The sequence below is a fragment of the Gorilla gorilla genome, chromosome 16 (assembly GCF_029281585.2).
Source record: "Gorilla gorilla gorilla isolate KB3781 chromosome 16, NHGRI_mGorGor1-v2.1_pri, whole genome shotgun sequence".
NCBI lineage: Eukaryota > Metazoa > Chordata > Mammalia > Primates > Hominidae > Gorilla > Gorilla gorilla.
The window spans coordinates 85,897,796-85,920,718 of record NC_073240.2 but is presented as its reverse complement, the minus strand read 5'-3'; the positions used below and the strand labels follow the sequence as shown (position 1 = coordinate 85,920,718).

At 47.9% G+C, this 22,923-nt stretch overlaps 1 protein-coding gene across 5 annotated transcripts; it reads right to left on the bottom strand.

Annotated features, from left to right (window-relative positions):
- ZSCAN2 (zinc finger and SCAN domain containing 2) lies at nt 1–22,324 on the bottom strand. Of its 5 annotated transcripts, XM_063698793.1 has the most exons (4): nt 22,156–22,286; nt 18,959–19,472; nt 18,732–18,824; nt 1–3,123 (listed from the first exon to the last, which is right to left on the bottom strand). In XM_063698793.1, the coding sequence occupies exons 2-4, from the start codon at nt 19,362–19,364 to the stop codon at nt 1,685–1,687; spliced, it is 1,938 nt and encodes a 645-aa protein (XP_063554863.1). In that variant the 5' UTR covers nt 19,365–19,472; nt 22,156–22,286; the 3' UTR covers nt 1–1,684. The 5 variants fall into 5 exon arrangements, with proteins under 5 accessions (XP_063554863.1, XP_018866112.3, XP_004056745.3 ...); XM_019010567.3 differs by lacking the exon at nt 18,732–18,824 and having other exon boundaries at nt 22,156–22,324; XM_004056697.4 differs by lacking the exons at nt 1–3,123; nt 18,732–18,824; nt 22,156–22,286 and adding an exon at nt 7,200–7,419 and having other exon boundaries at nt 18,959–19,364.
- Between the last annotated feature and the right edge of the window lie 599 nt (nt 22,325–22,923).

Here is a 22,923-nt window from a genome sequence, read left to right as displayed (position 1 = left end):
AAGAATGGAACTCTACTTTATTAAGGAATACTGAGCATCCATCCTATAAGAACTAAGCCCATTCTGAGCACAGGCCCCATGTGTAGGAGGCGGCAGTTTCCCATTTCCTGGAAACGCCTTATCTCCTCTTCCTTCACAGCAAACCCCTTCACCTGCTGTCATGCCCATCTTCACTCTCCAGGTGCGAGGATCCCGAGAACAAAGCCCTGGTAGCATCCCGAGATCAAGGGTGACACCTGTAGGACAAACTCCTGATTCAAGCCCAAATATCTCCAGGGAACAGATATGTCCTCAAAGTTAGCACTTCTTTAAAAATAATGTTCTTGGCCGGGTGCGCTGGCTCACGCCTGTAATCCCAGCACTTTGGGAGGCCAAGGCGGGCAGATCACGAGGACAGGAGATCGAAACCATCCTGGCTAACACGGTGAAACCCCGTCTCTACTAAAAATACAAAAAAAGAAATTAGCCGGGTGTGGTGGTGGGCACCTGTAGTCCCAGCTACTTGGGAGGCTGAGGCAGGAGAATGGCGTGAACCCGGGAGGCGGAGCCTGCAGTGAGCTGAGATCGCACCACTGCACTCCAGCCTGGGTGACAGAGTGAGACTCCGTCTCAAAAAAAAAAAAAAAAAATAGTAATAATAATGTTCTTAGTATACAAAAGCTACCCGACAGGATTCTAGGTCGGCATATATCAAATAAAAAATAAAAGAAGAGGGAAACAAGTGCATAGAATAATTCAGAAATTATGGGGCTATGTACCCGTTGGGCCAAAGGCACAAACCCACCCTGCTGCGTGCAGGACTGTTTTACTCTTGATGAGACAGAAGTTACCATCCACCATGGGTTGGCAGCTGGGGCTCTCGGACTTCACTACACTCTCCAGGACAAAACCCCACGAGAACAAATGTGTTCCCCTGGTAGCTGACCTACCACAGGACAGTAGGCAGAGACAAAAGCAAGCACTGAAATGTCCTCGGTTTACCCCTTTCCTGAAGGTCCTGTCCAACTCTTATCAATGGAAAGGACACTGGGACACTGGCTCCAGGCTGTACTTCCTCAAGTTTCTGTGCTCCTGACACTTTCTGGAAATAGATAGGGGCTTTACCTTCACGTGGGTGACTCAGAACTGGAGAAGCCCCTCCATCTTGACCTGAAATCAAAGCCCAAGACACCAAAACCAGAAGAGCAGATTCTAACTGACAGCTTGGGGTGCCCTGGAACACTAACAGCTTGGGGTGAAGGCACCTTAGCCCAACAACGTGGCAGCAAAACAACAAAACAACCAGAATCACACCAATGATTTCCAGTATTTCTCTGAGGACTCGGCCCACATTGTGGGCCATGCTGTCTTCCATTCCACATGGAGAAACATTTCCCCCCATTTTACCAAAGAGGAAACTGAGGCACAGAGGAATCATGAGAGGGGGCCAATCAAGTCACCCAACGTAAGGGAAAAAGACCCAACTTTCCAGACCTTCCACTCCTATGCCCTGTTCTTGAACGTATATGGGACCTGACTCAGACCACTAAAATGACAGTGTCCTGGAAATGAGGATGAGCAAGGGGAAGACTCTGGCAAAACCCCCCAGAATGTTTAGGAAGCACAGCTCTTTGAAAGGGAATCACTGTTGGGGCAGTGTGGCAACTCCCACTCCAGGCCAGTCCCTCACTTTCTCTTTGCCACTTTAATACAGTTTCTCTTTCATGTGAGTTCTCTGATGTGTGATAAAGTTAGAGCTGTTGCTGAAGCCTTTGCCACACTCGGGGCATTTGTAGGGCTTCTCCCCAGTGTGGATTCGCTGATGTATAATGAGGACTGAGTTCCAGCTAAAGCCTTTCCCACACTCAGGGCACCTGTAGGGCTTGTCTCCCAAATGGGCTCTCTGGTGCATGACCAGAATGGAGCCCCGGCTGAAGCTCTTGCCGCACATAAGGCATTTGTAGGGCTTCTCGCCCGTGTGGGTCCGCTGGTGCACTACGAGCTGGGAGCGCTGGCTGAAGCATTTCCCACATTCGCTGCATCTGTAGGGTTTCTCTCCCGTGTGGATCCTCTGGTGCTTGAGGAGGTTGGAGCTCCAGCTGAAGCTCTCCCCACAGGTCAGGCACTCATAGGGTTTCTCCCCTGTGTGCATGCCCTGGTGTGCAATCAGACTGGAGCTCTGGCTGAAGCTCTTCCCGCACACCCCACACTTATAGGGCTTCTCCACCATGTGGGTTCTCCGGTGTGTGGCCAGGTTGGAGCTGCGACTGAAGCTTTTCCCACACTCGCTGCACTGGTAGGGTTTCTCTCCTGTGTGGGTCCTCCGGTGGGTGATGAGGGCTGAACTCTGGCTGAACCTCTGCCCACAGTCGGTACATTTGTAGGGTTTCTCTCCTGTGTGGATTCTCTGGTGTCTGATTAGGTTGGAGTTGTAACTAAAGCTTTCGCCGCATTCTTTACATTCGTAGGGCTTTTCTCCAGTGTGGATCCCCTGATGCGTGTTAAGGCTGGATCGGTTGCCAAAGCTCTTTCCACACTCGGGGCATGAGTAGGGTTTCTCTCCCGTGTGGGTGCGCTGATGTGCAATGAGGTTGGGACTCCTGCTGAAGCTTTTGCCACACTCGGCACACTGGAAGGGCTTTTCCCCCGTGTGGATCCTCTGGTGGGTTATGAGGTTGGCACTCCGGCTAAAGCTCTTCCCACAGTCTCTGCATTTGTAGGGCTTCTCCCCGGTGTGAGTAGTTTGGTGTCTACTAAAATTTGAACCATCACTAAAGCTTTTTCCACATTCATCACATTTGTAGTATTTCTCTCCTGTGTGGGTCCTCTCGTGTGTGATGAGGTGGGATTTCCGGCTGAAGGTCTTCCCACACTGGGGACATTCGTAGGGCTTCTCCCCTAGGTAGGTGCCCTGCAGGCCTATGAGCTGGCCAACTTCCCTGTCCTGAGAAACCACCTCCCCGTGGTCCTCGCCTGGGGTGTGTCCCTGGGGCCTCTGGATGCCAGCATCTCTCTCAAAGTCACCTTCCTCATCGGAGTGCTGAGCACTTTCACCTTCAGGCATTTCCGAGAATATCTCATGTGATTCATTCTCAAACATGTCTTGATTACAGTTCTCCCCATTTTCACTCTGTATCTCAAAATCTGAAACAATGAAGAAAAACATACAATGTCTACTCAACTCCCTGTCATGATGACAAAAGAAAACTAAGGGGGAAATTTATAAAAATTAAACTTCCAGTGAACACAAAGAGGCTAGGAAATCCTCAAAGCCTTTAATAATCAGGTTTAATATACCCAAAGGAATATAAATCATTCTATTATAAAGATACATGCACACACATGTTCAATGCTGCACTATTAACAATAGCAAAGACATAGAATCAACCCAAATGCCCATCAATGATAGACTGGATGAAAAAAATGCAGTACATATACACCATGGTATACTATGCAGCCATAAAAAGGAAGGAGATCATATCTTTTGCAGGGACATGAATGGAATTGGAAGCCATTATCCTCAGCAAATTAACACAGGAACAGAAAACCAAACACTGCATCTTTTCTCTTATAAGCAGGAGCTGAATGAAGAGAACACATGAGCACATGGAGGGGAATAACACACCCTGGGGCCTGTGGGGGAGGGGGAGGGAGAGCATCAGGAAGAATAGCTAATGGATGCTGGGCTTAATACCTAGGTGGTGGGATGACCTGTGCAGTAAACCACCATGGCACGCATTTACCTTTGTAGCAAACCTGCACATCCTGCACATGTACCCCTGAACTTAAAAGTTGAAGGGAAAAAAAAAAACAACCCAGGCTTATTTCATTCTGACTGGTTGTCAGGCCTCATAATCTTTGTGGCAATCACCCAGAATTTCAAAGCCTTAAAGATTTGGGTTCCATGTCCCCACTACCTGTGTCTTCATCTGAAAATGAGGTCAGGTGGGAATTTTAAAAGACATAAACAGGGTACCTACCCAATTACCCCCATACTCACCATAATGCCTGGTGCTTGATTCAATGTAATGAGTGCATGAATGAGTTTTTTTATTGGTACCATAGACATTTCCCTAAAGCTCAGTCTCCTTTCAAAAGGAGCTTATATAATAATTTCTTGTATTAACATGTATCTGGTGTTTATGACCGCATTACTTTGTATTTAGACACAGGAAAGATGACAGAGCCCGTGCAATAAGGACCCTAGGTGTGTATACCAATGACTAGAAGCAAGTTAACTGGATTGTTAAAAGAGCCCTCAAATTTGTCTGCAGTGGGAGCTTATGAATAGATCTTTTTTTTTTTTTTTTTTTTTGAGACGGAGTCTCGCTCTGTGGCCCAGGCTGGAGTGCAGTGGCGCGATCTCGGCTCACTGCAAGCTCCGCCTCCCCGGTTCACACCATTCTCTTGCCTTAGCCTCCCGAGTAGCTGGGACTACAGGCGCCCACCACCACACCTGGCTAATTTTTTGTATTTTTAGTAGAGACGGTGTTTCACCATGTTAGCCAGGATGGTTTCGATCTCCTGACCTTTTGATCCGCCCACCTCGGCCTCCCAAAGTGCTGGGATTACAGGCGTGAGCCACTGCGCCCGGCCATGAATAGATCTTTAATTGGTAATATGTCTTCCAGGAACTTGTTAAACCTTCCACTGCCCAAATATTTGAGTAAAAGAAATCATTAGGGAGGACTGCTAGAAGAACACAGCCCCTTCCTTAGATGAGGGACTGTAAAATCTACCCGAGGATGAGGCCAAAGCAGCAGAGAGCTGAGCCTGGATCACACTGTTCTGACCCCCGGCAGAACTGTGTTTACTGAACAGTGTGTTGGCTTCATAGCCCAGGCTGACACTCTAAGAAGTGTCATTAGAAATTAATGGCTGACACCGGGCATGGTGGCTCACGCCTGTAATCCTAGCACTTTGGGAGGCCAAGGTGGGTAGATTATCTGAGGTCAGGAGTTTGAGACCAGCCTGACCAACATGGTGAAACCCCGTCTCTAATAAAAATACAAAAAAATTAGCCAGGCATGGTGGTAGGCACCTGTAATCCCAGCTACTTGGGAGGCTGAGGCAGGAGAATCACTAGAACCCGGGAGGTGGACGCTTTGGTGAGCCGAGATCACGCCACTGCACTCCGGCCTGGGCAACAGAGCCAAGACTCCGCCTCGAAAAAAAAAAAAAAAAAAATTAATGGCTGTTGGGAACATTAATGCTGCCAGGAAGTTGTTGATGACATTGTTTATACCACACAACGTCCTCTTGATGAGCCTGAGGAGGAAATTTCCCTCTTGACCTCAATCCTAAAAAAAGCTGCACTTTTTTCTATTTTTTGAGACAGAGTCTCACTTGGTCACCCAGCCTGGACTGCAGTGGCGAGATCTCGGCTCACTGCAACCTCAGCCTCCTGAGTTCAAGAGATTCTCCTGCCTCAGCCTCCAGAGTAGCTGGGACTCCAGGCACACACCACCACGCCCAGCTAATTTTTGTATTTTTAGTAGAGATGGGGTTTCACTATGTTGGCCAGGCTGGTCTCAAACTCCTGACCTCAGGTGATCCGCCCGCCTGGGCCTCCTAAAGTGCTGGGATTACAGGTGTGAGCTATCGCGCTCGAACTCCTAGTGACATTTCTATTATTAAAGCTAAAAAACTTTATTTAAGGTTAGATGCTCAATTAATTTTCTGTAAGTTAATATAAACTCTCACATATGAACAAGATAAAATTGGACATGCCCCTCTCAGGCAGGACCTGGGCTCCACTCTTGCCTTCAGTCAATTTAAGATCACATTTCTTTTTATTTTTTATTTTTTTGAGACAAGGTCTTAGTCTGTCACCGAGGCGGTAGTACAGTAGCGAGATGGCAGCTCACTGTAGCCTCAACTTCCTGGGCTCAGGTGACGCTCCCACCTTAGCCTTGCAGGTAGCTGGGATTACACAGGTGTATGCCACCACACCCAGCTAATTTTTTTGTATTTTTGTAGAGATGGGGTTTTGCTATGTTGCCCAGGCTAGTCTCAAACTTCTGGGCTTGAGTGATCCTCCTGCCTTGGCCTCCCAAAGTGCTGGGATGATAGGCATGAGCCACCACGCCTGGCCATAAGATCACCTTTAAAGTTGAAAACAGGCATATAATTACACTCCATGCTTACACTGACACACATGCTGCTGGTAATCTGTGGGTTCATAGAATTGCCCTCCAGCCCCACCCCTCATATCACTAGGGGACAGATACAGGCACACAAGGGGCACAAGGTATACTCTGACTCGGTAGAACCAGGAATTCTGTGTTTCCTCAACTTCCTGCAAGACAGTTTTTTTTTTTTTGGAGTCTCACTCTGTCACCCAGGCTGGAGTGCAGTGGTGCTATCCTGGTCAGGGCAAGCTCCGCCTCCCAGATTCAAGCAATTCTCCTGCCTCAGCCTCCTGAGTAGCTCGTACTAGAGGCGCACGCCAACACGCCTAATTTTTGTATTTTTAGTAGAGATAGCGTTTCACCACGTTGGCCAGGCTGGTCTCAAACTCCTGACCTCAAGTGAGCCGCCCGCCTTGACCTCCCAAAGTGCTGGGATTAGAGGCGTGAGCCACTGCGCCTGGCCATGGAAGACAGTTGTTTTTTTTTTTCTTTTTTGAGACAGAGTTTTGCTCTTGTTGCCCAGGCTGGAGTGCAGTAGCGCGATCCTGGCTCACTGCAACCTCTGTTTCCCGGGTTCAAGCAATTCTCCTGCTTCAGCCTCCCAAGTAACTGGGATTACAGGCATGTGCCACCACGGCTGGCTAATTTTGTATTTTTAGTAGAGACAGGGTTTCTCCATGTTGGTCAGGCAGGTCTTGAACTTCCAACCTCAGGTGATTTGCCCACCTCAGCCTCCTAGAGTGCTGGGATTATAGGCGTGAGCCACCATGTCTGGCCGGAAGACAGTTTTTTGGCAAGTTTTGAGCACAGAGCCCTGCCAGCATCTCTCTTCTAGAAGAACCTGCAGGCCAAGGCCCTGATTAATTTTTAGCAAACTAACATGACCAAAAACATTTTTTTGGGTGATTTTAGTAATTGAATAGGTAACATTAGCTAATAAGGCTGCTTTTGCTGTTTTAAAATCAGAACTGGTTAGCTCTCCAATGAGCTCGGAAGCAACAAGGAAAACAAGTAAAATCCAATTTTATTTTCAGTGAGATCAGAAGATAAAATATGTAGGCACCAAAATACATGTCAGGGCTTCCCAAAACAGCAGACTGGGTAAAAGCAATGAGGCAGGAAGTGCAATGAATAAGCATGGAAAGCCCTGGGGTGGGAGGGAACAGAACTCAGAAAGCTCAGGCAGAAAATCACTTCCTGTGTTTGGGAACTGGGGTAAGCAGGGCTGGCTTCTTTGGTTCAGAGAGGCAAAGGAGGTGAGGCTGCAACCGGAATCACACAGGGCAGCCATGTACGCAGGAAGCTGTTTCTGGAAAGCAGAGAAGGAAAGAGCCTTTGACCCACGCACATTAATCCAAGGTATTTATTTATTTATTTTTTTTGAGATGAAGTCTCACTCTGTCGCCCAGGCTGGAGTGCAGTGGCACAATCTTGGCTCACTGCAACCTCTGCCTCCCGGGTTCAAGCGATTCTCCTGCCTCAGCCTCCTGACTAGCTGGAATTACAGGTGCACACCACCACCCCCGGCTCATTGTTTTTGTATTTTTAATAGAAATGGGGTTTCGCCATGTTGGCCAGGCTGGTCTCGAACTCCTGACCTCAAGTGATCCAACTGCCTTGGCCTCCCAAAGTGTTGGGATTATAGGCTGGAGCCCGGCCCAAGGAATTACTATTACTGAGAAAAGTGATCATTTCCATCCATAAAAATAATTAAATGAGGCAACTGCCTTTATAAAGGAATACCACAGAGAAGAGCTTGAAGAAGGGATGGTGAGACAACGGGAAGAGATTAAATGTACACTAGAAGAACTCAGGAAAGGAGGGAAAATCAGCCAGAGAAATGAAGACAACAGGAAAAGGAGCGCAATGGGAATAGGCATCTTGGAAAGCACCATTCCAAGAATGGGAAAAAGAGGACCAAAATAAGAAAGCAATGACAGGAAATGGAAACAAAGGAATAGGTTAAAAGGATTAAAAAGAATGACAGAGGGCCAGGCGCGTTGGCTCAGGTCTGTAATCCCAGCACTTTGGGAGGCCAAGACAGGTGGATCGCTTGAGCCCAGCAGTTTGGGACAACTTAGGAAACATGGCAACACCCCCTCTCTACAAAAAATACAAAAATTAGCCAGGTGTGGCTGTACACACTTGTAGACCCAGCTACTTAAGAGGCCAAGGCAGGACGATTGCTTGAGGCCAGGAGGCAGAGGCTGCAGTGAGCCATGTTTGCACCACTGGACTCCAGCCTGGGTGACAGAGTGAGACCCTATCTTAAACAAAAAGAAAGAAACAGAAGTTAGGCAAAAGGAGAATCAGTAAACATAACTGGAGTTCTCAAAAAAACAAAGCAATAGAACTAGTACTTAAAGGCCAGGTGTGGTGGCTCATGCCTGTAATCCCAGGACTTTGGGAGGCCGAGGCAGGCGGATCACAAGGTCGGCAGTTCGCGACCAGCCTGGCCAATATGGTGAAACCCCGTCTCTACTAAAAAAATACAAAAATTGGCTGGGTGTGGTAACAGATGCCTGTAGTCCCAGCTACCCAGGAGGCTGAGGCAGGAGAATCACTTGAACCCGGGAGGCGGAGGTTACAGTGAACTGAGATCACACCACTGCACTCCAGCCTGGGCGACACAGTGAGACTCCGTCTCAAAAAAAAAAAAGAACTAATACTTAAAGATATAACCTATAAGGATATAAGAACATGTGAAAGCTACACCATGGGCCAACAAAAACTAACCCAGGGTGGCTAACAGTAAGACCAGTGGACAACAGCAAAAGGATCAAATCACTTACAAGGGGAAAAAAAATCAACTGGTTTCAGATTTCTCTATATTCAGGCTGGGTGTGGTGGCACGTGACTGTAATCCCAACTACTCGGGAGGCTGAGGCAGGAGAACTGCTTGAACCCAGGAGGTGGAGGTCGTGGTGAGCTGAGATCGCGCCACTGCACTCCAGCCTGGGCGACTCTATCTCAGGAAAAAAAAAAAGATTTCTCTATATTCGACAAAACTGTCCTTCAAGGATAAATCTATAGGCAAACAGCTTTGAACATACACAAACTAATGGACTGCTAGGGGGGTGAACACCTAATAAATTTAACTTTAGAACGAAGACTAAAACTACCATGGCAACTGGGGTGATTAAAGAGCTTGTGAATGTTATGCGGCAGTGTAGAAATGACATTCTAACCAAAACTGGGGTTGGGAGAAATAAGGTGGTTTATAGGATATGTTCGTTGATTGCCTCATCTGTAATAACCTGGGAGTTCAAAGAATTCACATTTAAAACTGGTAAAGCATGCAGCTAAGTAGAGGTTTGCAAAAATAAACATTAAAAAAGATAAGATTATTGCTTGCAATCCCAGCACTTTAGGTGGCTGAGGTGAGAGGATTGCATGAGGCCAGGAGTTCAAGACCAGCCTGAGCAACACAGCCAAGACCTCATCTCTACAAAAAAAAACAAAATTAGCCGGGTGTGTTGGCACTTGCCTGTAGTCCCAGCTACTCAGGAACCTGAGGTGGGAGGATTGCTTGAGGCCAGGAGTTTGAGATTATAGTAAGCTATGATCATGCTACTGCATTCCAGCCTGGGTGACAGAGTGAGACTCTGTCTCTGAAAAAAAAAAAAAAGAGGCCAGGAGCAGTGGCTCACACCTGTAATCTCAGCACTTTGGGAGGCAGAGGTGGGCGGATCACAAGCTCAGGAGTTCGAGACCAGCCTGGCCAACATGGTGAAACCCCATCTCTACTAAAAATACAAAAATGAGCTGGGCATGGTGGTACATGCCTGTAATCCCAGCTACTTGGAAGGCTAAAGCAGGAGAATCGTTGAATCGTTGAACCCAGGAGGTGGAGGGTGCAGTGAGCAGAGATCGTGCCACTGCACTCCAGCCTGGGTGACAGAGCGAGATTCTACCTCAAAAAAAAAAAAAAAAAAAAAAAGAAAGAAAGATTATTGACTAAAATTGGAGGGGAGAGGGACTATCTCTGTCAGATGTTAAAACATTATGAAATCTTGGCCGGGTGCAGTGGCTCACGCCTGTAATCCCAAAACTTTGGGAGGCTGAGGCGAGTGAATCACCTGAGGTCAGGAGTTCTAGACTACCCTGGCCAACATGGTGAAACTCCATACAAAAATTAGCTGGGTGTGGTGGCGGGCGCCTGTAATCCCACCTACTTGGGAGGCTGAGGCAGGAGAATTGCTTGAACCCAGGAGGCAGAGGTTGCAGTGTACCGAGATCGTGCCACTGCATTCCAGCCTGGGCAACAGAGCGAGACTCTGTTTCAAAAACAAAAACAAAAACATTATGAAATCTCAATAATTAAAACATTAATAGACAATCAGACCAAATAAACAAAATAAAAACTCCAGAAATAGATTCAATAGATATGTAAGTTCAGAATTTAATACAAGTGGAACAGAAATAGACAGGCCAGGAGAACAGAAAAGAGAATCTGTATAATGACTATGAAAATTTAGCATACAGTACGGTTGGCCTCTTAAATCCATGGAGAAGAGACACAACATACAATAAATGATGCTGGAAGAACTAGTTACGGAAAACTGGAAAAATTCAATTCAAATGGAAAAATTCAAGCTGGACCCAGAAACGGACAAATCCCAAATGGATCTAAGATTTAAATGTTAAAACAAAAAACCCAAATAGCAGCATCAAACTATTAGATGAACATATGAAAGAATTTCTTTAAAATCTGGCAGCCTTTAAGTGTGATACTTAATTTATGGGGCTATCTTCTTTTAAATGTCAAGTCTTTGAACTCCCAGGTATTACAAACAAGACAATCAAAGAACATATCCTATAAAACCACCTTATTCCTCCCAACCCCAATTTTGGTTACAATGTCATTTCCCTTTTTTTTTTTTTTGCTTTTGAGATTCCGTCTCACTCCGTCTTCCAGGCCGGAGTACAGTGGCATGATCTCGGCTCACTGCAAGCTCTGCCTACCGGGTTCACGCCATTCTCCTGCCTCAGCCGCCCGAGTAGCTGGGACTACAGGCGCCGGCCACCACGTCCGGCTAATTTTTTTGTATTTTTAGTAGAGACAGGGTTTCACCGTGTTAGCCAGGATGGTCTCGATCTCCTGACCTCGTGATCCACCTGCCTCGGCCTCCCAAAGTGCTGGGATTACAGGCATGAGCCACCGCTCCTGGCCCTTAGAAGGTCATTTCTACACTGCTGTATAACATAAATATCATAAACCTCACTAAGGAGGTCCCTCTGAGTAGAATCCAGGCCCAATAAGCCCTTCACTGTACTGCTCAAAGACCAGTCCTATCTTTACAAACACCGCTGCTATCCAGCAAAGACCAAAGGAAGGTTGGCAGTTCTTCACAAGTTGCCCTCTAAGAACAGAGAGACACAGGAGTCATTCTACAGGACAGAAAAGAGTGGCCCTTCAGGTGATCTGACAAGGGCCTCCAAAATGGGAAAAAGTCACTGAGCTGGGAAGAATAAGGGATCCCTGGCCCCCTCCAGGCTCCCTGAGAAAGGCTGGCCCCTATGAGATCCAGAGCACACAGCAGAGCACGTTCAAGGGCAGGCGAGTCCCTCCTTTATTTATTGGTGGCCAATTAAGAAAAGGAAAACTCAGAAACTGGTTTTGGTCAGATACAAAAATAATATTCTTACCACGTTGTGAATGGAGATGAGAGGAGATGGTGGCAACTGGGAATTAAAAAAAATTTTTTTTACTGATAGCAATGGCCTTGGCTACTCCAAGATGCCAAGAGGAGCACATTCTGTGGATATGAGTAGATGCAGGGAGGCGGCTTCTGAGGAAGCAGGCTTATGAGTAAGAGGCTGGATGGCCCAGACATCCACTTTTTGGTTGTTCTTGTTTTTCTGTTTTGTTTTGTGTTTTTTGAGACAGTCTCGCTCTGTCGCCTAGGCTGGAGTGCAGTGGCGCGATCTTGGCAACCTCTGCCTCCCAGGTTCAAGTGATTCTCCTGCCTTAGCCTCCTGAGTAGCTGGGATTACAGGCGCCCGCCATCACTCCCAGCTAATTTTTTTATTTTTAGTAGAGATGAGGTTTCACCGTGTTGGCCAGGTTGGTCTCAAACTCCTGACCTCAGGTGATCTGCCCACCTTGGCCTCCCAAAGTGCTGGGATAACAGGCGTTGAGCCACCACGCCTGGCCAGAACATATTTTCATAATTTTTAATTCTTCATTTCTAAATTGTTTATATCTTTTACCTTTTATTCTATTTGGTTGACTTTTCTTATGAATTTGCAGAGGTTCTTGTAGATCAAGGATTTTGACTCATGATCTGCTACATTACAGACTTGGATGCAAATATTTCCTCCTAATGTGTATGCTGTCTTTTAACTTGATTCACAGTATCGTTTTTTATATGAAACACTTCTGTTTTGGCTGGGTGCAGTGGCTCACGCCTGTTATCCCTGCACTTTGGGAGGCAGAGGCGGGTGGATTGCCTGAGTTCAGGAGATTGAGACCAGCCTGACCAACATGGTGAAACCCCATCTCTTCTAAAAATACAACAATTAGTTGGGAGTGGTGGTGGGTGCCTGTAGTCCCGGCTACTTGGGAGGCTGAGGCAGGAGAATCACTTGAACCCGGGAGGCGGAGGTTGCAGTGCCGAGATGGTGCCACTGCACTCCAGCCTGGGCGACAGGGTGAGACTCCATCTCAAAAAAAAAAAAAAAAAAAAAAGAAAGAAAGACTTCTGTTTTGAGTCCAATCTAGCTTTGATGACTTCTGTATTGCTTATTCACACTTCATACTTGAATTGTGAGTGCCTAGAGGTTCCTGTCAAACAAACATGAAAGTCCTTCCCGCATGCTAAGATTACAAAAATATTCTCTCACATGTCATTTCAGATCCTGTCTATTACAGATCTGTAATCCATCTGGGACCTATTTTTGTGTAACTTGTAAAGCAGGGATCTATTTCTTTGTAAGCTGCAAAGTAGGTATCCAATTTTAGTTTTTTCAAAATGATTTGACCACTGTCCAAAAATCATTCACTGGAACAGTTCCTGAAGGGCCACAGGACCTCTCCCCTTATCTGTCAGTGGACAAAAGCTGCCACCGTAGCTCGATCTCAGCCGACGGTCCTTGTATTTCTCGCACTTGCCACGTGGGCTCTGGCCTCACGTGCACAGCACAGATTCCCACGGCCGTTCACAGGGCCCTGCGTGTCCTCGCCTGGCCACAGGCCTCCTCTTTCTCTCCCGCACCACAGAGCATACCAGAATGAACATGGGGAAGACTCATGTCAATAGGGGATAGACCTGACTTTGCTGTAACAATGAAATAAACTGGTCACAGTCTTTGGTGCTTTGGTGTGTGTTTGGCTCAAAATTCTTCTCCAGCCCCTTCCTGCCTGCTTGTGACCTACCCCTGTGTCTCAGCCACTGGTCTAAAATAGAGAAGTGGTTCCAATATAGGGTATGCCCAGCTCCATTCTCACTAGGGCTCTCCGCATTAGAGCGCTGCCCTGGCAAGCCCAGTGGGACTGGGAGCATTGTTCCCCCTGAACTCTGGCTGCTTGAAAGACTAACTGCTGATAAAAACAGCAATGGACTGTTATCAGGTGAAATACATGAATGCTAAACATTTCCTAGGTGTAACGTTACCGTTCCCTAAGAATTCTGTCTGGTATACTTTTCAAACATTTGAGTAAATTAAAGGTAATTTTTGGGCTGGGCACAGTGGCTCATTCCTGTTATCGCAGTGCTTTGGGTGGCTGAAACAGGAGGATCACTTGAGGCCAAGAGTTCGAGGTTATAGTGAGCTATGATCACACCAGTGCACTCCAGCCTGGGTTGACAGAGTGAGACTTTGTCTCTCTCTCTCTCATATATATATCATATGATATATATCATATCTCATATCTCATATATCATATATGATATATATCATAGATATATATGTATATATATATAAAAGTAATTTTTTTTGAAGCTAAGTATTGTAGCTTTAAAATGACATAAGCTCTAACACTCTCCACTCCCTTTCTGGCTGAGACAAATGAATGTATGTGTTCATTTGTGGTCATTAAGGGAGCATTTTGCTGGGGCAGCAAGCTCAAAACAAATCACCTGTTGCCTCTGATGGCTGAAAGCCAGATGCTGCTGAGGATGGCTGGAGAGGTCAGCTGTGACTCTTTCACTCAACTGTTGGACAAGAGTAGGCTTGAAGTTGATAACCTCTATTCCTCTCCTGGGTAGTGCTTTTCAAACTTCAAAAAGCATAGGAATCACCTGGAGATCTTGTCAAATGCAAATTTGCTTCAGCGGGGCTGGGTGAGATTGACAGTCCTAGTCTAACAAACTCCCAGGTAAGCTGATGCTGCTGGCCCACTGACCACCCCCTGAAGAACAAAGCTCTATGGCAGTGCTCTTTACACTTTGCAGCATAATAGAACTACCTGGGCACTTTCAAAACTCCCTTGCCCAGGCCATACCCCATACCAATTAAATCAGAAAATTAGAATCCCTGGAGTAGGCTCCAGGCCCCCAGGTAATTCTAATGTGCGGGTGAGTTTGAGAACCAGAGGTCTACAGAGGTCTAGTGCAGAGGTTCTCAAATTGGAGTTTGAATCAGGATCACTTAGAATGCTGGGCATCGCCCTCAGTTTCTTTTTTTTCTTTTTTTTTTTTTGAGACAGAGTCTTGCTGTCACCCAGGCTGGAGTGCAATGGCGCAATCTCAGCTCATTACAACCTCCGCCTCCCAGGTTCAAGCGATTCTCCTGCCTCAGCCTCCCAAGTAGCTGGGATTACAGGCACATGCCACCACGCCTGGCTGATTTTTTTTTTGTATTTTTAGTAGAGACGGGGTTTCACTATGTTGGCCAGGCTGGTCTCGAACTCCTGGCCTCGAGTGATCCACCCGCCTTGGCCTCACCAAGTGCTGGGATTACAGCCGTGAGCCATCGTGCCCAGCCACCCTCAAAGTGTCTGTTTCAGGAGTTCTAGGGTGGGGCTCCGAGGTTCATGATACTGAAGGGAGAGGGAAAGGAAGAGGGAGTAGGGTGGAAGAGAGGGAAGAGGGGGAATGAAAGAGAAAGGAAAAAGACAGGTTCCTTGTCTTCTAGGATTTTACAGGTTCCTAGAAGAAATAAGACAAGTATTCATATAAACAGAAAAGAAGGTGAACTATGATAAAAAGCCAAGAGAGAGAATCCAAATGTTCTGGGGGAGATGACTTCTAGCAGAGGTGATTAGAGGTGCTCCCAGGTGTGTGGAACTGGGGATGGGGAAAAGGGACAGGGTTTAAGAGCAGCTTTATGAAGAGGGTCTCCACGGGTGGGCACTCAAAGAACAACTGGGATTTTATCACAGAGATGGGACAAGGCTATTCCAAGCCAAAAATCCAAGAGCAAGGGCCAGGCGTGGTGGCTCACACCTGTAATCCCAGCACTTTGGGAAGCCAAGGTGGGTGGATCACCTGAGGTCAGGAGTTCGAGACCAGTCTGACCAACGTGGTGAAACCCTGTCTCTAGTAAAAATACAAAAATTAGCCGGGCATGGTAGCACGCACCTGTAATCCCAGCTACTTGGGAGGCTGAGGCAGGAGAATCACTTGAACCCAGGAGGTGGAGGTTGCAGTGAGCCCAGATGGCACCACTGCACTCCAGCCTGGGGGACGGAGAAAGACCCTGTCTCAAAAAAACAAAAACAAAAACAAAAACAAAAGCACAGGCTGTGTTCAAGAAAGAGCAAGATCTGGTCTGAATGGAGTGGGGATAGAGTATGGGGGGTCAGGGGTGGGAAAAGACTGCAGGGGAGGTCTGGGCCAGGTCCCACAGAGCCACGGATTCCAAGCAGAACACGGAGGTCATGCTTGGTTTGGTAGATACTGGGAAGCTCATGAAGGTTTTTAAGCAGGAGTGCCCCATCACTCTGGTAGAAGTGGAAGAGCTGCGATGAAGGGGCAGAAGCTGAAGACAGGTTCAGTTTGGCAGCTGCTCCAAGAATTCAGGTGAGGAACTCCACGCATCTGGATTAGGGCTGGGTATGGAGAATAAAATGTCCTCAGGAAACAGTCACAGAGAGACATAAGCTCTGCCACTTAATCTATTAATATAGGTCCGATCTTCATTAGAATTAGAAGGTACTTGAACTGTGAGTGCCCAGAGGTTCCTGTTAGAAAAACATTAAACCGCCACTGACTAACCAGGCCTGGAAATGTCCTGTGCTGGGTGAATGTGTCCAAAGGTCATAAGCTGGACAAACAGAATAGAGGTCACGCGGCCTTATCTCGAGTAAATGTTTGAGAAGGGATGAAGACAAACGCAGGGACTCCTGTGAGCAATCATGAGGAAGGTCGGGGCGTTTATTAAACAAAGACCAACAAAGACAATCTCAGAGGCAGAAGTCAGGGACAGACAAACCCATGTGTCTGGGATGGTCCCCATTGGTTCCCATCTCAGGTGCCCAGTTAAAGATGAAAGGCACAAAGCCCCTGCTGCAAGGTGGATGGGAAGGGCTGTAATCACCTCTGACACCTGCTGAGACCTGAACTTCTGCTCTGTGCCTCCCCAACCAAATAACAATCTGAGGCCTCTCCTCAGCCCTCCATCACTCTTTCCTCCATAGTATCTGACTGGAGATCCAGAAGTTCATTACAAACTGGTTACCTCCACTGGAAGGGAAGCAAAGACAGCTGTAAAATAGGGAGACAGGTTTGCTTATTTTAATAGAAGGAATAAAATGCAGTTATTTTTTCAGGGCCAAAGAAAATCAAGCACTTTGCTTCGCGCAAAACTGAGATCTCCATGCAGAAAGAGACAGGTCTGGGTTTGAATCCTGGCTCCACCACTCAACAGCCGTGTGAGTTTCCTGCACTTATATTTCCTATCTGTGAAATGACAATGCCAGCCACTCACAGGATTCTTAGTGAGACAGGCACGAAGGTGCCCAGAGCAAGGCTGGGTCACTGCAGACCTTCGGCGTCAGTCCCTTTCTCCAGAGGACAGCTCTACCCATTCACCCAGTCCCTGGAGTTTGTGATAGTCTCTGCCCCAAATCCCCTTCAGTTTCCTTCTCTTCTCTTCCCAGTCCTCTGAATCCTCCAGGCCAGATGCTCTGTAGTCACTGTCTTAATTCCATCTGCATCCCCAACTTCCAACACCCACTAGGAAGTGTCTCTTAGAATCATACATATGACAACGCTTAAAAACATGGGCTATGTCCTCACACACATAAGTTCAAATCTTGGTTCTGCCTGGTACAAAGGTACATGATCTTAAGGGATCTCTGGTGATGATAATCCTGCTTATCTTCCAGGGTGGTGAAGATTACATGAGTTTTCCATATTAGATGCTAAGCATATTTCCTGGCTTGCAGAAAGAGCTTGGAAAGTGCTAGCCATGGTGACTATCGGTTCTTTCTCACACGTGCCCCATCTGGGGCAGACCCCCATCACTGCACACCTGAAGACAAGGGAGCTTCCTGGCTGCTCTCCTGCCCCTAGCCTCTCACTACCCTAATCAAACCTACATCCTGTTGCCAAACTCCGCTTCCTCCCATGCCCCTTGGGGGTCTAGTTCAAGAACCCGCTGAGGCAAAACATTCAGTCCAAGCCCTCACCCACCCTTCCCTCAAACTCTACTTCCTACCACTTCCTAAAAACACACTTGCCACTCCAATCTGCCAGCTCTCCTGTCACCCAAAGGTATAAACTACCGTGGCTCTGCCCTTCCAAGCCTCTGCTCAGCACAGCTCCTCTCAGCTGCCACACCCTACTCCCTTCTACAACCTCCTGCTTAGGTGTCACCTCCTCCAGGAAGCCTTCTCTGACCTGACCTTTCCTCTCCACACTCCCTTCTCTGAACTTCCGTAGTTTTCATCAGCACAAAGGCAGCCATATCCTTCGAGCCCTGAGACAGCCCTCAAGGCACAGGTACATCTGAAGTAAACATTTGGTCATCAAGTGAGTCCCCTTTACAATGGAAAACCAGGAGGGAGACAGCGGTTAAACGGCAAGCCAGAATCCCAATACTTATTAGTAACACCGGAAAAAAATAGAGTAACTATTGCAAAGAGCTCAAGTTTGAAATTACGATTTTAAGAGCCCAGGATTACTTTATACCACAGAAAGTCCCTAGTTATTAGCTGGTTTACTTGTCATTTCTCTTGGTTTCATAAAAATAACCACTTTGGGGCCAGGCGTGGTGACTCACGCCTGTAATCCCAGCACTTTCGGAGGCTGAGGTGGGCGGATCACGAGGTTAGGAGCTTGAGACCAGTCTGGCGAACATGGTGAAGCCCCATCTCTACTAAAAATACAAAAATTAGCTGGGCGTGGTGGTGCGCGCCTGTAATTCCAGCTACTCAAAAGGCTGAGGCAGGAGAACTGCTTGAACCCAGAAGACGGAGGTTGCAGTGAGCCAAGATTGTGCCACTGCACCCCAGCCTGGGTGACAGAGCGAGACTCCATTTCAAAAAAAAAGAAAAAAGAAAAAAGAAAAAAAAAATCATGTTGAAAATATCAGATTGTTTTCTCTAACTGCAAGAACTATTTGGATGCTTCTTGCACAACCAAGTGAAGGTGCCAGGGGTCTCCATCTCCTCCCGTTTAACTTCCATCACCTTCCCAACCACTCCAAATAAACAGAAGTAAAAACTGTGCTTACAATTCAAATGTAGCTCTAAGGCCCTCCTAGCACTTCTGGAGCTGACTTTGCACACAGTGAGGACACTAAAAGGCTGATGAACACGCTGACTGCCTGCAGACAGAGCAGAAGGATGGCGCTGGCCCCCCACTCTGCCCTGGACACCACCTTCTCCTCCTCTGAAACACCACACTCCTCTACCTTGGAAGGGTGCTCCCGCCCTCTCCCTATGAGGTTCTGCGTCTCACCACTGTCCTGAAGGGTCTGGGTCAAGTCTTCCACCAGGGCCGCTGCCTCCTCACTGCTTTCAGGCCGATGCTCTTGCAGCCAAGCCTGAATTTCCTTTGGCAGCATGGTTAACATCTGCTCCTTGGTGTGTACCTCTGGTCTCAGCCAGCGCCGGCAGAGTTCTCGGAGGCGGCCGAGTGCACCCTGTGGTCCCCTGGTCACCTCCTCCTGGGGGCCGCCCTTGCCAGCACTCTGGGGAAAGGGCTCAGACTCAGGGCCATCCTCCTGCAGCACAGCTTCTTGCACCCAGGAGTCATCCTCCAGGATCATGGTGGTGACCTCCTCCTCCTGTCTATCTTCCTCTTGAGGCACCTGGACCAAGGAGCTCAGCGGAGTGGTCACTCTCGGGATGTCTGCAGCCATCATCCACAGTCCTGGGGCAATCACTTAGGCTTCAAGCCTTGGACCTCAGTCTTCTCCAGCCAGGCTCTCAGGTAAGACACTTCCCTCCTCAAATATCAACAAGTAGTCCCGCTGAGAAACAAAAAAGAGAACCATAATCCATAGGTAGACTGTCCTAAAGCAATCTAACTCACAAAAGCCCAGGTCAGACCACCAAGTGGTCCTTACTTATGCAAACCAACAGATGTTTCCTGTTCCTCTTAAAGAAAAAATGGCTTATTCCTGAAAACATCTCTCTGTGGTAAAAGAAGGCTGGGTGCAGTGTCTCATGCCTGTAATCCCAGCACTTTGGGAGGCCGAGGTGGGCGGATCACCTGAGGTATGGTGAAACCCCATTTCTATTAAAAATACAAAAATTAGCCGGGCGTGGTGGCGGGGGCCTGTAGTTCCTGCTACTTGGGAGGCTGAGGCAGGAGAATCTTTTGAACCCAGGAGGCGGAGGTTGCAGTGAGCAGAGATTTCGCCACTGCACTCCAGCCCAGGCAACAGAGTGAGACTCCATCTCAAAAAAAAAAAAAAAGTATCCCAAGCACAAAAAATACAGCATTGTTCCTTCCAAAACACCAAAGAATGAGTATCAGAAATGCAAAGTCCCCGGGAAAAACCCATGACTGAAATACTGAGGACTCTCATAAGTCAGTTTCGACTTGCACTGTGTGACCTTGACCTAACATACAACTTAGTCACCAAACTCGGTGACCACCTAATAAAGATAATAACACTCATGTTTCTGTTTTTATGGGGGCATCTTAAGGATCAGCAATGGATCAGATGTCAAAGCACTCTGAGCTTCATTGGAAGAAAGGCAATATCTCAACTGCATTATTACCATACTTTAAGTATGAAGTTTAAAACATGCGTATACTCTCCAATCCAGCCTCGGCCTCTCAGTACTTTATCTTAAAAAAATAACCAAAAAATCGAGTCCTTAAAAATCCAGCAGCAGGGAATGGCTAATAAACTATGACACACCCATATAGCAGCATGTATTAGAAACTGTGCTATAGGCTTGGCGCGGTTGCCTGTAATCCCAGCACTTTGGGAGGCCTCGGGAGGCGGATCACTTGAGGTCAGGAGTTCGAGACCAGCCTGGCCAATATAGTGAAACCCCGTCTCTACCAAAAATACAAAAATTAGCCAGGCATGGTGACGGGCGCCTGTAATCCCAGCTACTCAGGAGGCTGAGGCAGGAGAATTGCCCGAACCTGGGAGGAGGAGGTTGCAGTGAGCCGAGATCGTGCCACTGCACTCCAGTCTGGGCGAAAGAGCCAGACTCTGTCTCAAAAAAAAAAAAAAAAAAAAAAAAGAAAAGGAAAAAAAAGAAAAGAAACTGCTATAATAATGGCTACCTTTGGGTGGTAATGACAGGAAAGGGGCTCAAAGGAGCCTTCTGGGATGATGGAAATTTTCAATATCTTCATTTGGCAATCGCGGCACAAGAGCAAACATATGAAATTTAAGATCTGCGCATTACGCTGTACGTTTTTAATATTTTAAAAATTATACTGACAAAGATTAATCATTAATGATTTAAGATAATCCTTCTGATATGAAAATAATGGATAAACACAAAATCAGCAGGGCAGAAAAACCATAGACACAGTAAGTCCTCAATTCCCTTTAAAAATGAACTCACAGCCGGGCGCGGTGGCTCAGACCTGTAATCCTAGCACTTTGGCAGGTTGAGGCGGGCGGATCACCTGAGGTCGGAAGATCGAGACCAGCCTGACCAACACGGAGAAACCTCGTCTCTACTAAAAACACAAAATTAGCCGGGCGTGGTGGCGCATGCCCATAATCCCAGCTACTTCGGAGGCTGAGGCAGGAGAATCGCTTGAACCCGGGAGGCAGAGGATGCGGTGAGCGGAGATCAGGCCATTGCACTCCAGCCTGGGCAACAAAAGCAAAACTCCGTCTCAAAAAAAAAAAAAAAATGAACTCACAGGAAAAAAGAACGGGACGGCACCTACAAAATACTGAAAGCAGTGGAATTGCAAACGACTTAAAATATTATAAAAGCAATACAAAATTATTTTTAGCCCAAGCGCTGTAGCTCACGCCTGTAATTCCAGCACTTTGGGAGGCCGAGGAGGGAAGATGGCTTGAGGCCGGGAGTTCATGACCAACCTGGGCAACAGAGTGAGAACCAGTCTCTACAAAAATAAAAAAAATTAAAAAAAAAATCATTACTACATCATAAAGACTCAACTAACAACCCTCCCCCAATGAAAAGGGGAGAAAAGCTGACAAAAGCTTAAAAAAAAAAAAGGACAAAAAGAAAATAAAAGCTAGTGGGAAAACCGAAGCTCTCAACGTGTATTTACTCAAATGACTAGAAGAAACACTGGCATATGGTATAAGAGAACTCCTCCTACTTGGGAGCCTGGGAAAAGTGTGCCAGGTCAGCTAATTTGCGGTCTGACTTGGGGCACGACACGCCCCCTCTGAACCTCAGTTTCCCCATCTGTAAAACGTGTACGCTGCGCGGGATGTCGTCGAATGCCCCTTCCCGTCCAAAGCCTGCGCTTCTCGGTAGGAGACGCAAGGAGCTCTCCGCCAGGGAGACGCGTCCGGGACGGTTCGCGGAGCGGAGCCGGCGCGTAAATCGGGGCTGCAGGGCCCGCAGGACACGGAGCGCGACCCCGACGCCCCTCCCCCAGCAGAGCTGCCGGCAGCTGGCTCCAGGCCCACTATTCCCTCACCTCGGGCTACTGCCCGGGGTCCGCGCGGCTCCAGGCCTGCCTCTCTGGCTCACCTCTCGGGAGACCAGGTCCTGCTCTAGCGGCTGCTTCGCGTGCCAAAGCGCCCCCGGGCTCGGCCCGGCCCCTCCAGATTCACCCCGGCTCAAGCCCGTGGGGCACCGAGAACAATGGACGGGAGAGGCCCGCCCACCGCCACGCTCATTGGCTGCCGAGAACGGCCCTGGAAATTCTGCCTTTCTGTTGGTGAAGACGGCACCCAGCCGGGCGGCAGGAGGGAGGCTGGGCCCAAGGCATTGTGGGAGATGTAGTCCGCCCGGAGACGAACCTGACCGCGGTCCCCGGAGCAGGGTTTGGGGCTGATAGCCTGGGCAGTGCCTGCGGACCAGAGGCAGGAAAATCCGCAGACTGACCGTCAGAAACCCTGTGTTGGCCAGAGCTGTAACCCGAGACAAGCCGTTTCACTTATCTAAGGCCTCTGTATATTTGTCTATAAAAAGTGAAAGTTGGATGGCCGGACTTGAAGGACCTTTTCGGCTGCGAACCTTGTGGCAAGGAGTATTGTTAGGCACCCTCGACCGGCGAGAGCGGACCCTGGGCAGGAAGGGAATCCATGGGGGAACAAATCCTCATCGCCCAAGCCTGGCGCCTTTCCCCCAGTTTGCAGCTGTACACATGCACCCGGTCTTCGCACACCCCTTTGTTTTCGCACGTGGTATTTCTGTGTTTGGAGGAACGGCCTGCCCCGCCTCCTCTGCCGCGGAACTCCCATTCTTCCAGCTTCTCCTGGGTGGAGCTTGCCCTGTCATCACCACCTCCCCAGG